We start from the raw sequence: 16161 nt of genomic DNA, 5'->3' as shown, positions 1-16161 counted from the left end.
CTATAATGGCAGGTCCCCCTGATCTCTTTGGGAAAAAGAAAAAGGAGAAAGAAAAATTGAATAACAAATGAGAGCTTGACAGGGCCTCATAAATAAAAAAGACCACGCAGAGATCGATCTAATGTGGCGGTAAAGCAACTTAAAGTATATATGCTTTTTAATTTATTAACAATAATGATAGGAAGAATCATTGAAAATCCTTGGAACAATCAATGCCAACGCGTGGTTTGCGGGACGTCATGCCTTTTCTATAATCCGCACTTGGCGGTGTTAATGAAGATTAGATTTGATACTCCTCCATAAACTACTTAAGCAGAATATATATTTATTAGCTAGTAGTCAGCTACACATCTTTAATCCTTCGTGAGTGCACCCCATTTAGCCTCATGATTCAACAATGTCAAGCCAACGCTTCAAAAAAGCCAATCAAAGCCAGCTTTGGGCGTGTCGGCCTATTTAGTTATTTAGTAGATTATGATCACGTCATTTCAATTGTATAAAAATTGTATAACAGTACTCTACTAAACGGTATTATTGATGGATCATGCATACAATTACTCAACTGCACCTTAATTAGGGGTGTCGCGTGCAATACAGATAGATCGACTATCAATGCATGATTAAGGAGCCAAATCGCTCTATATATCATGTTGATATTGAGCGAGTACTATTATTGGAGTCGTAATAAGTAGACATGGTGGGTACAAACAAAAGGAAAACATATATTGCATGTTTCCCTTTATGGAAGTGGGGATTTGTTTCTTATGGTGGAGACTTTCCCCTTTTGGAAGTGGAGGATGAGGGGAGTGCTTACATGTGGATTCCAATGGGGCACAAGTTCTAATTAAAGGAGTGCCACTTGTATGAGCAATTATGAGAAGCATCTGCTGCCGTGGGTACACTTTTATCTTTGGTAGCCCTAAAGGCAGGTAAGGACGCTGTCATGTTCTCATCCTATAGCATCCAAAAATGGGTGCGCCATGGCATGGAACTTCCACACGGTTCCAGGTGGCATTCCAGGGTAAGCTTAAGCTAAGCTAAGCTAGCTAGAAAGATGGATCTTTTCGATCATGTGAATGGGATGTGTCAAAGTTGTCACATTTTTTCCTGCCTAGCTCCTCAGGCCTCCTCCAAACTCCAAAGGATGAAGGAACAATGAGTACCGTTGGGGAATCATAGGGGCACCCTACTGACCTACCTACCCTGTGGGGGTTTATCAAATGGGGTCAGAATTGTCATTGTAAGCAGAAAAGAAATGGTTTCAGCTTAACGAGCCTACTGGTGGGGATTGCATGCGTATTGCTACGTTCGAAAAGAACATGTGAACGTTATTTGCATATTGTCAACAGTTTGGTGGGGAGACGCTGCGCCACCTCCACATTCAGCCAATTGCATGCGTAGTAGTGTTAGGACAGGAAAACATGTGATCAGGCACATGGCTCTGATGCAGTTGGATATCATGATCATCACATGGTTGCCTGCCTTGACTTGCAGAAACACAACTGAAACATTATATATATTCATTACGAGGCTTTTATGGCACTGACATAAAAATGTTTATACATAGTTTCGAAGCAACGTTTAGAACTCAAAGTACTCACTGTAACTTCTTTTGTATTTACCTAATATATATATATTTTAGGTAAGGTTACTAAATGTTTAAGGTTTAAGATTTTGTTTATTGAAACAACGGAATAATTAGCACTTGCAAAACGAATTATTTAATATTTCTACCTACTGATAGAAAAACATATTAATTAACTGATAGATCATTCTAATGATTAGCTACCATTTCAGAATTTTCCTGTTGACAGAAAAAGATATTAACTTTTCTGAATGAGATCATTGTTGTCCTCCTTCTGTCAATATCCGGGAAAACAATTCTGGTAAGTGGTAAAAATTGAGTCATTTTGGTGTCAAATTGTGTTTTCCAATGAAGGTTTTTTTTTTGGGGGGTGGGCGGGGGGGGGTATCAATTTTTTTTCGTGTAAAATCTATTGCGGGGGAAATCGGATTCGATGACAATGAAAAAAAAAACCCAGAAGCGAGAGGAAAACAAATGGGTTTGAGAGAGAGAGAGGAATGAGATTGAAGTTGCGGGAGCTGCGGAATTGAAGAGAAGGTAGGAAGAAACACTAGGATGGTTCAGATCAGTGGGGTTCGTTGGAATTACGAACACTTGTCATTTTCAAATTAATGGATAATTGCTTTCAAGGGAGGAGCTCTTAGCACGAGCTTTCCGAGGTCGGAGATGTTGTGGAGGTGCGATCAGATCGGCAGGGGAAGTCATGAGTCGGGAGTGGGGACCGTTTGAGCTGGGCTCAAGATCTGCAGGCGGCTGAGTTGTCGAGGCAAATTTTGCATAGGGTTTCGTTTAGGTTTTGTCTGTATGATTTGGGTTTATTTGGATAAGTACGAGGTCATCTTCCAAATTGGATTGGACAAGTATTTTTTATTTTTCTATTATTTTGTTTTTGGGTATTAAAACAAAGTTGTTTCTGCTACTTAATTAACAGTTAACAACACCTGTCCCCCTCCCCCCTCTTTGTATATATTGATTAAAAAAAAAATTATACAATCAAGTGTATACTCAAGTATTTTAGGAGAATGCGAGGTTATACATATTCTGATTTTCAGTTAAATCCTAATTCTCAAATATTCATCTCAAGGTATGTCTTTATCCTAGGTGGAGAAATCATTAGTTGAAAGAGTGTTAAACAATCTTCTACTACTGACTACACCATAAAAGCTGAATATGTTTCCGCTTGTGAAGCAGCAAAGGAAGCTGTTTGGCTCAAGAAGTTCATAATGGATCTTGGTGTTATGAAGATGAAGCAGTCTCCTATTATGTTGTTTTGCGATGGATGGTTGCATAATCTAAGGAATTAACCAAGAAACCATAGGAGAGGAAACACATTGAGCACAATTAGTATTATCTCATTAGAGAGATAGTCTCTCGGGGTGATGTAATTGGGAAAAAGATCCAATCAATTGAGAATTTGGTGGACTCATTCACTAAGATCTTGCCTTAGAAGACTTTCGAGTCTCACTTAGAGGAAATGAGAGTCAAATGTATGCCTAATTGGAATAAAGACAAATATTTTGTAACACATCGGTCCAATACTGGGAAGATGAGTAGCGCACGTGGAGAGTGGGCGGTTTATAAGAGATGCTCATGGATGCTACGTCCTACATTACTTACTTACTATGTGAAACTTGGCCTTATAAGAAATTCCATAAAAGTTCCAAATGAACTAGTCTTTTCGGGGTGATAGTGCAGATGTGGCTAGTACTTTTTCCTAAGTCATTACAAATTGTATTAGAATCATCTAGTAATGTGCCATGTGGTACTTTCAGTACAGCATGACGTGGTCATAATGAGGACGTTAAAAGTTTAATAGGGGAGTTTATAACATCCCGGCTCCACATTGGGAAGATGAAGAGTAGCCCAGATAGAGTGAGTGAGATTATAAAGATAGTCATAAGTGTTAAGTCTCACATTGTTTAGTTACTAGGTAAAAATTGGTTTTAAAAGGGATTTTATAAAAGCTCCAAATTATCTAGTCATTTTAGGATGATAGTGTAAATATGGCTAGCGCTTTCTCTGGATTGTTAGAGAGATTGTTATGAATAATGCCCTAAAATCTAATTATCTTGTATGACATTTTTAGTTTTAACGAATAAAATTGTTTATTCACTAATTGATTTAATGAGCATTGGGCATTTAAACTATTTACATGTATGCTTTTAATGATTATTATTTATCATATACATGTAAGGTCCATAGGTAGAATTGAATACGGTTTAAGGTATAAGTAATGAGATTATCACACATAAGATCTTCAAGCATAAACCTTGCAACTAATAAATTATTATTTATAGTCAATAATGAAATTGGACATTCTATTTTAGAAGACTATAACACATCAATTCTGATGATTTATCTTAATCCTGTGAAATAGAGATTTTGGATTGATTTTTTGGTACAGATATAATGCACTAAACAGACCATGTGAATTGTCATTCTTTTATAATATTATCAAAATAATGATGTGAAAATCATGACTATTTATAACATTGAATCTAAATTCTATTCGCTAATTTATTTAATGAGCATTGGGCATTTAAACTGTTTACATGTATGCTTTTAATGATTATTATTTATCATATACATGTAAGGTCCATAGGTTGAATTGAATATGGTTTAAAGTGTAAGTAATGAAATTATCACACAGAAGATCTTAAAACATAAACCTTGCAACTTATAAATTATTGTTCATAGTCAATAATGAAATTTAATATTCTATTTGATAAGACTAACACATTAATTATGATGATTTATCTTAATATGTGAAATAGAGACTTTGGATTGATGTGTTGGTATATATATAGTGCACTGAACAAACCATGTGAGTTGTCATTTTTTTATAATATTATCAAAATAATGATGTGAAACTCACGACTATTTATAACATTGAATCTAAAATTCGAAAGGATATTGAACTCAAATATAAAGTGGAGGTCACGTTGATACGCTTAGGAGTGAGATCATCGACAATCAAAATCTCGTTGTGTTGGGTGATCGCAAGTAACATTACACCAATCCTTAAAAATGAATCTAAATCCTTTGATTAAATCAAAAAGATAAGAAATATCCCATTAAAAATAGACTTAATGGAATTAATTATTTTTAGTCTCTATCCGAAGCATTTTAGTAAGAGTTACTAAAATTATTATGTACATGGTGAAATGAGATTTCACAAGTAGGAGAATAATTAAGGTATTAAATTCGATACTCAAAGATAATATGTAGTGAATTAAAGTGACATTCAATTTATGACTTTAGTTAGACTACAAAATATTTCATAGAGGAGTCAAATGTAAAATATAAGTGCAGTCAATAAGAATAATTGAATAATTAAAAATAAATAACTAGAATGCAATTACAATTGCTTAGTGAAATCAATAGTAATTAATAATAATTTTCAAGGATGCTAACTACTAATAGTTGATAGAAAAGCTATGCAGACAAGCGTCATTGTAAGCTGGAATTCGAAATTGGCGACCAGTGTTCCTAAAACTCTCACCGATGGAAGGTGTAATTCGGTTTAGTAAGAAATGAAAGCTAATCTCAAGGTATGTCAAACCATTTGAGGTAACTGAAATTGTTGGTCCAGTAGCTTACATAGTTGGTCTATCGCCAAACTTGGTCGGAGTACATAATGTTCCATGTTTCCATACTGCAAAAATATGTGCAGGACCCATTACACAGTCAATTTCACACCACTACAAATCCAACCAAATCTAACCTATGAAGAGGTACCAATTCAAGTCTTGGATCACAAGGAACAACAATCGCGGACGAAAACCATTCCATTGGTCAAAGTGCTATGGTGAAACCATGTGTTAATTTTTAGGTTGGCTAATTCGATGCTCAAAAGACTTAGGTGTACTTGGAATTATAATTAGACAAAAGTTTGTACTTAGGATTTTGCATAAAGTGAAAAATGTTGTAATCAGTTCGAATGGGCTAGTAAAAGAGGTTGTTTCAAGTCAGGCAGAACTAGGCGTTCCAAGTTAAGTTCAAACTCTGAACTTTGAAGCTCATGCAGTGTTTGTCGTTCCAAGTTAAGTACGAACTGAGGACTTTGAAGCTCAAGCAGTATTCGCCATTCTAAGTTCTATTCCAAGATGATTCGAACTAGGAGAGTTTAAAATGTTTGGCAAAAGAACTCTTCCTAAGTCTCGTTCCAAGACCAATTTGAACGATACATGATGAGCTCTATTTGAAGATCTTCTAGTTTTGCTCGTTCCAATCTTCCACTCTTATAGAATCTGGCATTCCAAGTCTTATCCTAAGTTAGTTCAAACGTTCCGTAAGAGTAATCCTAGTTTGTTTTTGGCTGGTGACCCTATGCTAGTTCAAGCTGATTTTGTCTATTTAAGGACTTATTGTCATGCACGTCCATAGACACACCTTTAGGCCATAAAGATTTTGCTAAGAAATGTTTTATAGTTCTTAGAGCATTCATGTTATTCCTCTCTTAGAGTTTGTTTTGTTAAACTACACAAACCATATTTTTCACATAAAACCTTCAGCCACTCAAGTCCCGGGATGGTAAGAGAAAGCTTGATAGAATAACTGTTCAGAGGTTCTGAAGCTACTACAGTAGAAACAAACGAGTTGTTTGTTTGGTTCAAGTAATGTGTTCGTTTCAAAGGTTTTGTTAGCCTGTCTTACTTTTAACTGCATTCTATTATAGTGGATGAGTTTCTTAGGTTTGACTGCCTCAGAGTGATTTTATTTTTGAAGAATTTTTCAAAAAGTTTATGCTTCGTCACTGCATACTTTTGTTGATTGATTTACTACTTTCATAATATTTGGTGATTGTTTGTAGCTCATTAATGCATTTCTCACGAATTAGAGGTCATGTTTCATTGTTTTATGCATATTGGGCATAATGTGTTTTGGACTTGATATGCTAATTGTTAAGAAGCATTCATGTCAAAAACCTTGTTTGGACAATTACTGGTGATTAGGTTTGGCCCTATGTTTTGTTAGGTAGAAGAAGAGTGTTTGGCAGTGGTGAGATAGAGGAGTGGTCCATGTGCATTACCCACTTCTTTGGTTGTTTGTTTGGTATTTTTTGATTGATTTTGTCTTACTTGTTTTATGCTATTTGGATGGCTATTTTGCAGGAACAACATTTGCCCTTCTTCCAAAGTGCATGAAGACCATACCATCTAAGGGTAAAGGCCCAAAGAGGGCTTGGGTTGACTAACAGGCTGTCGAGAAACAAGCTAAATAGCAGCCAGCCAAAAAGCCTTGCAAGGCTGCTTCCACATCAGGTGGTTTCCATAACCACTTCTCCACCACCGTTGCATAGATTGCATATCAAAATCGGTTCAAAGGACGTATGATTCTCGTTAAACGTGCGGTAAAGATTTTCGATCTTATTAATGAAAACTTGAATTTCATTAGTCACATCTTTTCTTCCATGGAATGGATTTAGCTCACATCCACTTCTTCTAAGTCATATGTTGAGATGGTTCGCGAGTTCTATGAGAACATCTTGGGCTTCCAAAGAGACCCGCTCACTTTGAGCTCGACTTTCAAAGGTGTTTTGATTAGTCTCACACAAAATATTTTGTCCATATCTCTTAAAATCCTCAGGTCGTTTCCCAACCCTGAATTTGCATATTCCAAGTCCAATACTCCCTCAAAGTCTAAAATGAGGAGAGTTTTTACTACCCCTGAGGGTCATTCATGGGACAATCATATGACTCATTATTTTTTAGTTGACATGACCAATCCCATGAGGTTGTTATCTAAAATAATAATGACTAATATGTGGCCCATCAAAAGGCATACAAACATTGGTCTTGAATGGGCACACCTTATGTATGCCCTAGTAAAGGGTCATTCTGTTGACATTTGCTCCCTTTTCAACCATATTTTCATACACCTTATGATTTCATTGTCATGTCACTCCTCATCCCATTGAGTCTACTCTTACTGTTCTTGGTAAGATTAACAAATCCACTAGTGCTAAATCATAGCTCAGGTTATTGCTAAGCTTGTTCGCTTATTGGGTCAAACTTGTCATTCTTCCTCTGATACCATTGTTGCTACTATTGCTGCAGGACCTTCCATTTCCAATCCAGTTGCCCCGAATGCATTATTGATGGTGTAACTGCTTCAGCATTTTGATCAGTTGAGTCAGCAGCTTGTGGAGCAGCATACGTACTTTGATGCGCAAATTGAGGCGATGAAGAGGACAATGAAGGATGAGATAGCTGCTGTGGAGGGTCACATTGGCTCGAGGATGAAGACGGCCATTGCTCATTTCAATGGTCAGTTTGTTACCATGGGTCCTCTTGTGGAGACCATTGAGACTATCATTAATTCACCAGGTGCCACTGATGTCCTTGGAGCGAATGAAAGGATCATGCAAAATGAGATGGACGACAAAGGACTCATACACAGGGACTCTCCTAAGGACGCAGGCGAGACCACTTGAGTTCCTTCATGGATGATGGTTTTGGACACTTGTTAGTCAGAGCTGTTGAGCTGAACATAATGTTGATTTTATTTTACCAAATCTCAATGCGTGTGATGAGTAATCTTTGTGATTTTAGAAAATAGTTACAAGAAAAGTTTCCCAATCAATCAAAATGTACTTAATTAATGGTTTCATAGGCTTGGGTTGGGGTTATAAAAGTTTTGTTACTTGTAATATTGGTTTGTGGTTGGTTTTTGTTTTGTCTTCGAATGATCAAATGGAGAGTTTGTTAGTTTTTTAAGTGTTAGCCTATTTCTGTGATCAAAACATGAGTTGCAAGTCTTTAAATACTGGGGTATTTTGGTTTCCACTTGTTCAATAAATCTTGGTGTTGATTGTGTGGTGATTGTTTATCTTGCGGTTTGGTTTAAATTACTGCTGCATAATTTTTATTTTTATTTTTCTGCATAATTACATTTTATTGTGATTTGGGGCCAGAACCCGTTCTTTCAAAGACTATTTTGGGAGTGGTGGCCACGTGACCACCCTTTTCTATTGTGGCAAGTGGGGTATCGAGCTTGTTGTCGTGCTTTAGGTTGAGCAATCAGGCGGAGCAGAGCCACCCGGGAGTGGTCTTTGCGGCCTTGGAGTCGTTGGACAAAACCCTAGGCCACTCCTTCTACTACACTCGATCCTCCACCAGGTTTCTCTCTCCAACACCATCTGATTGCTTCATCTCACCTTCCAGCTCACTCTGCTTCTTTCCCTCACGTACACGACCTGTGTAAGTCTAAAGTCTCGATTGGATGGGTGGAGGACACCGAGTTCAAGGCCATTTTTGGAGTCTCTATCAGCATGAATAGCTCCACTCCCGAAACTGTCCTCCAATCGAACAAATTTTACGACGATGCCACTGAGGTTGTAACCGCTGGCATGGGTCCTGTTGGTCATGCGAATAGCTCCATTCCCTCCCACAATAGATGGGGTTGGCCATGCGGCCACCCCTCCCACAACAGTCTTTCTTTATTTTTTGCTAATATGTATAGTTTTTAAAATATAGACTGACATGGCAATCCAACATGGCATGCGTCTAATGTAAGCTAGTTGATTGGATTGGATGAAGAAATGGAATGAGTTTTTTTATAACGATTTGAACCTTAGAGAATGATTTGAGAAAAGGTAAAACCTCAAAAACCACCAAGTACTTTCCCCTTTCTTTTTTGTCAGCATTACCATTGCTTTACAAGTTGTCTACATTCATTATTGTTTGGCTCAGGAGTTCATTCGGAATTTGAATAAACAATTCTAGAAGAAAAACATTGCTATACTTTTTACTATAGCAATTAAGGTATAATGACATTGCTTACGTATGATTACAAGCAATTGGATGTGCACATACATAGATGTACTCATGATTTGGATAAATACGAAGCTCTATTTGTTAATTGTGTTTTGAAGAGTGTTTTTTGCTTTTAGTTTGAAAAACTGTTTTTGTAGTTTTTGAGTGTTTTATGTTTGTTAATATTTTTGTTTTGAGAAGAGAAAAACAAAAAAACAAAACAATTTTTTTTAGCAGCCTACCTTTCCTAATACTTGGAATAACAGTCACTCGAGCAAATTCCAGCACAAAATCCAGAAGGTCAAACTACAACAGCGATACATAGTATTCATACTTCTCTTACTAGTACGAATTCATAGGGAAATGAAATGGGAAAATAATATGAATAAACTCATGTTCCAGGGAAATGGAAAACCCTTATTCCTTATGATAACAGACAAATTACTTCATAGAATTAGAAGCCCCATGAATCCCCGATGACTTCACTCTGTTAGGAAGTACATTATATTCAACGCCGTAGTTGGAATATGCTCGGAAACATTCTCCGAGAACCAAGAACCTATAATGCTATTAGATGGATCATTTGGAGTTCCTGCAGGCCACTGATCAACCAGCCTAAAACCAAATTTGAACGCGGCTGAAAGTATAGATGGCTCATCTACTCGGCGCAAGACATGGCAAAGAATTAATGCTCCTTTCGATGAAATCAATTCCTTTGCAGTTGCAAACAAGGGCAAAATAGCTTCAGGAATATAAGTCACATCTGTGCCAATGATCACATCAAAACCTCCATTATTTATTTCTTTGATGGCTTCTATGTGGTCCCTGTTCCCCCACTGTAGTCTCTTCGTGATCAGTTTGGAAAGAAATGGTGGCTTAATATTTGAAGTGATATTTTGGGTCAACATGTCAAGAGCATTTGTATCGCCATCAGTGGCAACTACTAGGTCTGCAGATCCAACGGCAATCATAGAGCAGATGCCTCCACAGCCACACCCCAACTCTAACACCCTTTTCCCAGCAACAACAGTAGGATTTCCTGCTAGTACAGAAGCCATCAAACGAGCTGATTCCCACAGCATCAAGCCAGTTGATTTGCACGTGTGTTGATACTCTTTGGACAGTACTTTAATCTTGTAGTTAGATCCTCTAAGGTTGACCTCAATAATCTAGTAGGAAGAACACAGAAAAAGGGAGTGATAATCTCTCTAAATAAATGATCAGTTCAGCACTCAAAAAGACAAAACTTAATGGTGGACACAAGCATGTCAAGTTCTGCTAATGACATCAATGGCCAATGTAATTAAGTTAAAAAATAAAAAGAAGAAACAAATATCCATATCTTTCCTGTTCAAATAAAAATGAAATTACTAAATAACCCACAAAACATGCCACATATGCATGAGATTGAATTTTTAACAACCTTTCCGATCATAGGTGAGAAAATTGTCACAACAGTTTTGAGAAATTTAAGCCCGACTAGAAAGATGAGAGGAAAAAGGAAAAACTTTACCTCATTATCATTTGAAGGTGAAATTCCAAACATATCAACTGCCACACCCTCAGATATGTCAACCTCAGAATTATCTACAAGCCCCATAACTGTGATCTCCTCAACTTTAGGGTGAATATACTCTTGACCAGGAAATTCTTTCTTAAGTGCAGCTTCCATACTGGAAGAAGAATTTAAATCATCTGAAAGGCGGAAAACAGCTTGAATCCAACGCCTGAAATCACAAACAAAAAATGTATTCATCCGAGAAATTATCTTACAATTTAAAAGGAGTGGTTAAATAATACAAATCTGGTAGGAGGAGCAAAGTTTTTTTTTCTTATTTTATATATTGTGCTAATGACTTGAAAAAAAGGTTTGAGTGCCTTAATAGGACAAACTACTAAATTCACAACATCAATGTGATATCTACCACGTTATCATATTAAAAAATAAAATAAAATTGAACACAGAAATATAAACTAGATACTGCTGTGGAAACAGAAGATACAATCACTTACCGATTCATTACCAACTCCCTCAAGCGGTTCTCAACTTGTTTGCAGCACAAACCAAGTTCTTCAACAACAAATCCATTTTCTTCAAATAAACTTGTCAAGAACATATTGGAAAAATAGAAAGCTCGCTGAAAAAAGAAAATAAAGGTTCACATAAGTGGCTAACTTATGAAACTAAAATACTGAGAACATAGTATAAAAAAGACTGAAACTTACAGTGCCATCACCCCTGACATAAAAGTTTTCACTAATCTGTTGATCCTTGGAAGTAAACCTTTCCTGCCAATATAGTATTAAAAATATAGAATAATACTATACAAAGAAAACAAGGACCTAACCTACGATATGCACAAAGAAATTGAAGGATTTTGGGGGGCGGGGGAAGGGTGATCATATTCTTCAAAAGGAAACCATTAAATCACCTAAATCATAATAAAACCAAAGCACTTCATCTCAAGCATGCAAATTGAAGGAAAAATAATATATTGTAGAAGACAGGGAAAACCCATCTTGCCCAATGATCTTTGGATCAAATGACCATCTCCCTTATAAACAAGTGCTAGAGGTTGAGGTCATTGGTTCAATCGAGTTGTATTGACCTATAAAAAGAGGCAATGAAACCCCACCTTGTTTTTTTTTTTTTTTTTTTTTTAATCATAACCATTACTAGCTTCAAGAAATGTAAAACCAAAAATAGTTTGCCAACTCAGGCAACTAATTATATAGCACAACATAAAACTACAAAGAAAACAAACTGAGAGAAGCTTTCCGTGGATAGCAAGGAAAAGAACATGGGTTTAAGAAGAAGAATATGGACAAGAACTTCAAAAAGCAAGGATTTCTTGAGAGACTGAGCAGATCAACCTGAGCGAGGTCACCAGTAGCATAATCACGAAACAGCACATAACCATTTGGCTGAAAGAAAAAAAATTGGAATTTCACATTTCGTAGAGTTCATTATAGAAAGGTAGATAAAATTTCTAATATGTTGTAAAGATGTTGATATCTTACCTTGAGAACTTTTCTAATGTTCTGCAACACTAAAGGCATCTTCTCCGGGGAGACTGCAGATAGCACAAAAATCTGCTTAACAAGTCAGCTAGTTGGATGAATAACAAACATCAAACTGAAACTTAAGCGCAGCACATGTTCAATTGTAAATTAGGTAGAAATGCTATTATACAATAATGAAACTGAACAAAATGAAGTTCAATAGTTCAATAACTTGACAAATTGTAACTTCATATAGATACCATGGTTACTATATCAATCGAAGATGTAGAAATCTGCTTGCTCAGATCATCAACTGTCAAATCACAAGCAAATGCACTCACTCGGGATTCTTTGAAGTCTTTATGCATCTGCAAAAAGCAAAACAATACATTCAGTCAGATAGACCTACTTAAAGTAAAGTTTTAAATTACAGTTGGACAAATAACTCCTAACGCTACAAATAATAGAACACATAAATTTCAATATGTCACTACTGAAATTTTCCCATTTTTCAATATATCGCCAGTTCCCTGTTCCTTTGGGCACGAATAACTGAAGGAGAACTGATATATCACCAATTTAACTCACAATTAATGCTCAAAGGAACTTCTTCACCTTTGCCAGAAAATCTTCAAAGTACTATAAATGGTTGCCAGCACATATATTCCACCAAATTTTGATTCATAATTACAGTGGTCCAGAAACCAGTCATAGCTTCTCTAAATCATATACAAGTGGCACATCCTTCAGTTGTTGATAGTATATGAAGAAGCAATCTAAGGGAAGAAAACTCCAAACTTCCAGACAACAAGAATTTAAAGGCCAACGTCATTGCCATGAGAATCAGATTGCCAGTGGTAAGACTGAAGGCCCAGTGCCATTATTGTGAGAATAAAACACAATTGCATGATCATCTCTCTCTCTCTCTCTCTCTCTCTCTCTCTCTCTCTCTCTCTCTCTCTCTCTCTCCCTCTCTCTAATGTGAACTCCAAAGCTTTTCACCAATAATATGTGCATGTTATAGTGTACTTCAACAATTCTACTACTACAGATTTATGACTTTAAAGCATAATTCTTCTAGGTTCATCTTATCCATGTGCAATATACAATATGAACAAAGTTTTCACATACATTTTGTCATAAAGATTCACCAATGATTCAAAAATGGAAAACAAGATAATCAAACCTTAACCAAGTTAACAGCACGTGGTGAGAAATCACATGCATAAACAAACACATCTGGATATGTAGCGAGCAAGGGAAATATAGTGTTTCCAGCTCCACAGCCAACCTGCTAAAAACAAAAAATATTAATAGCCCAAAATATGGTAAAACTATTAGAATAGCTATGATAAGTCTTCTTTATACATGCAAAAATAATAGCAAAAGTAGAAAAATAGTCATAATTGATTGTAGTGGACAATAAATATGAAGCAAAAGGATGAGAAGTAGTGTACTTGATTGAATCCATAGGTACAACAATGATTAAATAAATCATACTATTTCAAACTTGACCTGTAAGACATCAAATAGTTTGCTGCATGATCCCACTAACATAGAGGAATCTCAAAAGACATACAATAATAAATCTTGCAAACATCTCAATATCCATCCAACTTTATTAATCAGAACTTCAGTCAATGATGCAGTATTCCACAGATATAATAGTGTGACATGAAACCAAGATAGAAACATCATTAATTCATAAAAAGTATACAATTAATACTAGAACTCTATGTAGCTAGATCACAAGTTGGGCACAAAAAAACTACGATGTCTTCGCATGGGAGAGAGAGGGAGAGAGCAAGAAAGAGTGCACTAATAATTAGATAAAACGGTTTACCTCCAGAATTACTTTTCCTGCTGATCCCTGAAAATCAGGAAATCCATACAAATTTTATACATCTTAAGTCATTCAAAAATTGCAAAATACTTGGAAACCAAAATAGAAAAAGAAAAAGAAAAGACTCACAGAGAAATGGTGGCCCCATTCCTTGTCCAAGTAGTGCCGATCTTTGAAAAACTGAAGAAAGAAAAATAGAACTAAATGGACTTTTATAAATAGTCATATTCCCTACAGAAAATTATGAACATGTGTGGCAGTTAAAAAATTTCACTAAGTGAGCAAATTAGTTTGCCATTTCCATAAGAGTAATTCTAGAAACCAAATTTTTATCTTAAAACTATTTCATAATGCTGACGTGTCAATCTCAACTAACCATTGATCATTCCTGGTTAAAAAAATAAATAAAATAAAATAAAATAAAATAAAAATCCAGGAGTTGGTTGGTACTGACGCGTTAACACTGTGGGATAGTTGAGGGGATAAAAATGTAGTTTCTAACATTACTCTTGCCATACAGGACAAAATTGACAGTTCCAAGTTGTAGATTATCCCTTTTTCTTGCAACAGATCCTGGGTTAGTTGCTAAATTCATACCAGCAAGTAATAACCAATTCAAGTTGGCTAAAGGTCTAGATGTTCAGAATGTTGATTTCTCAAGCTCTGATCAAGACCATTAATGCCGGTCTGGTTTTGGGGTTTAGTGGTAGTATTATAGTAATACAACAAGTAGTAAAGCATTCGAATCGGCAGTTGGTATAAGTTAATAAATTAAATCCAGCAGATTAGGAAAAGGCTTACTCTATCTTGATGCCGTTTGTAAAAGATATCCCAATACTTCTTAGCTTCTCTTTCATATTTCTCTGCCAAGCATAAGTACATACTTCAAAATGAATACAACTTATAGAGAAATGATCCCTACACTCATTTCTCACAACAGCCCCACAACAAGCTGACGTGGCTAGTAATATTTGATTTCACGTGTGCCTGTGCGTTTGTGTGTGTGTGTGTGTGTGTGTGTGTGTGTGTGTGTGAGAGAGAGAGAGAGAGAGAGAGAGACCTCTCCAGAAGGGGGAGATAACATTGGTAGTGGTAGGGAATATTTGTATCTTCTGGGATGGCGGTTGTTGCTCCTCAGCTTCTTGCACATCAGACGCCATCTTCCAAGCCTCTTTGAGGAAAAACACATACACATCAAGAGCGTAATAGCAGAAAATTTCACATTTGAATTGCTTTCAGCCATTGACAAGAATAATGAAAAGGGAACTCTTCAAAAGAGGATTCTAAGAAGTTATCGCAAACAGTACATATACATATGGAACAAAAGCATTATATTCGCAAACGTGCCCTTCTTTCAACCCAGCTCACAGAGAACAAAAAAGAAAAGACCATTTGGGTTTGATCATACGACGAATTTCCAGAATGAAATTATGATCTCTCTTCGATTACGATTAGGTTCAGTCTTAAACTACACGCCAGAAATTGAACTTATTTACTCGGGAATGATAATAAAACATAATGCAGTCATCCAAATTGATAAGATACACACTCTGATCATATATAACTTGATCACTTCTTTCAACTGCATATTAAAGAAAGGCTCCAATATGAAATTTGACAACAACCAAAAAAAAAAGAAAGAAAGAAAAATGTACGTACCAGTCGTTCGGAGTCAATCGCACGAGAGAGAGAGAGAGAGAGAGAAAGAGAGAGAGAGAGAGGGGTTTAGGGTTTTGCTTGTGACCAGTAGTGGTGCTTTCTCTTTGCGTAAATCTTGCAGCCTCTGTGGATCCCTAACGTCAATTTAGCGGGTCGGTTCGACCCGACGGTTGGTCACATGATGAGGAACGCTGTGAAGCCTTTGACTAAGGGAATTTGTTATTCTTACGTCACATTACTTTACATCAAGGCACATTATGTGTGAGACCCATGTATATGGAATTTACATATATGAAACTCACATGCATGAGTCT

General features: G+C 36.3%; 1 protein-coding gene across 1 annotated transcript; it reads right to left on the bottom strand.

Moving 5' to 3' along the window:
* Window positions 1-9596: 9596 nt before the first annotated feature.
* LOC133867048 (uncharacterized) lies at window positions 9597-15960 on the bottom strand. Its single transcript, XM_062303722.1, has 13 exons — window positions 15848-15960; window positions 15249-15359; window positions 14990-15051; window positions 14318-14368; window positions 14189-14215; window positions 13532-13636; window positions 12606-12713; window positions 12364-12435; window positions 12217-12267; window positions 11569-11631; window positions 11356-11480; window positions 10856-11069; window positions 9597-10511 (listed from the first exon to the last, which is right to left on the bottom strand). The coding sequence occupies exons 2-13, from the start codon at window positions 15346-15348 to the stop codon at window positions 9825-9827; spliced, it is 1665 nt and encodes a 554-aa protein (XP_062159706.1). The 5' UTR covers window positions 15349-15359; window positions 15848-15960; the 3' UTR covers window positions 9597-9824.
* Between the last annotated feature and the right edge of the window lie 201 nt (window positions 15961-16161).

This window comes from Alnus glutinosa, chromosome 4 (genome assembly GCF_958979055.1).
Source record: "Alnus glutinosa chromosome 4, dhAlnGlut1.1, whole genome shotgun sequence".
Classification (NCBI taxonomy): domain Eukaryota; kingdom Viridiplantae; phylum Streptophyta; class Magnoliopsida; order Fagales; family Betulaceae; genus Alnus; species Alnus glutinosa.
Note: the sequence above shows the minus strand (reverse complement) of the source record. Positions and strands in the feature narration are given on the sequence as shown.

What these genes read in the sequence shown, in the direction of transcription:
- LOC133867048 (XM_062303722.1), bottom strand. Translation starts at nt 15,348, where the DNA reads ATGGCGTCTGATGTGCAAGAAGCTGAGGAGCAACAACCGCCATCCCAG. An exon ending in GTGCTGTTAACTTGGTTAAG is followed by an intron (nt 12,714 to 13,531) that starts GTTTGATTATCT and finishes TGCTTTTTGCAG; the next exon opens with ATGCATAAAGACTTCAAAGA. An exon ending in ACATTAGAAAAGTTCTCAAG is followed by an intron (nt 12,268 to 12,363) that starts GTAAGATATCAA and finishes TTTTTCTTTCAG; the next exon opens with CCAAATGGTTATGTGCTGTT.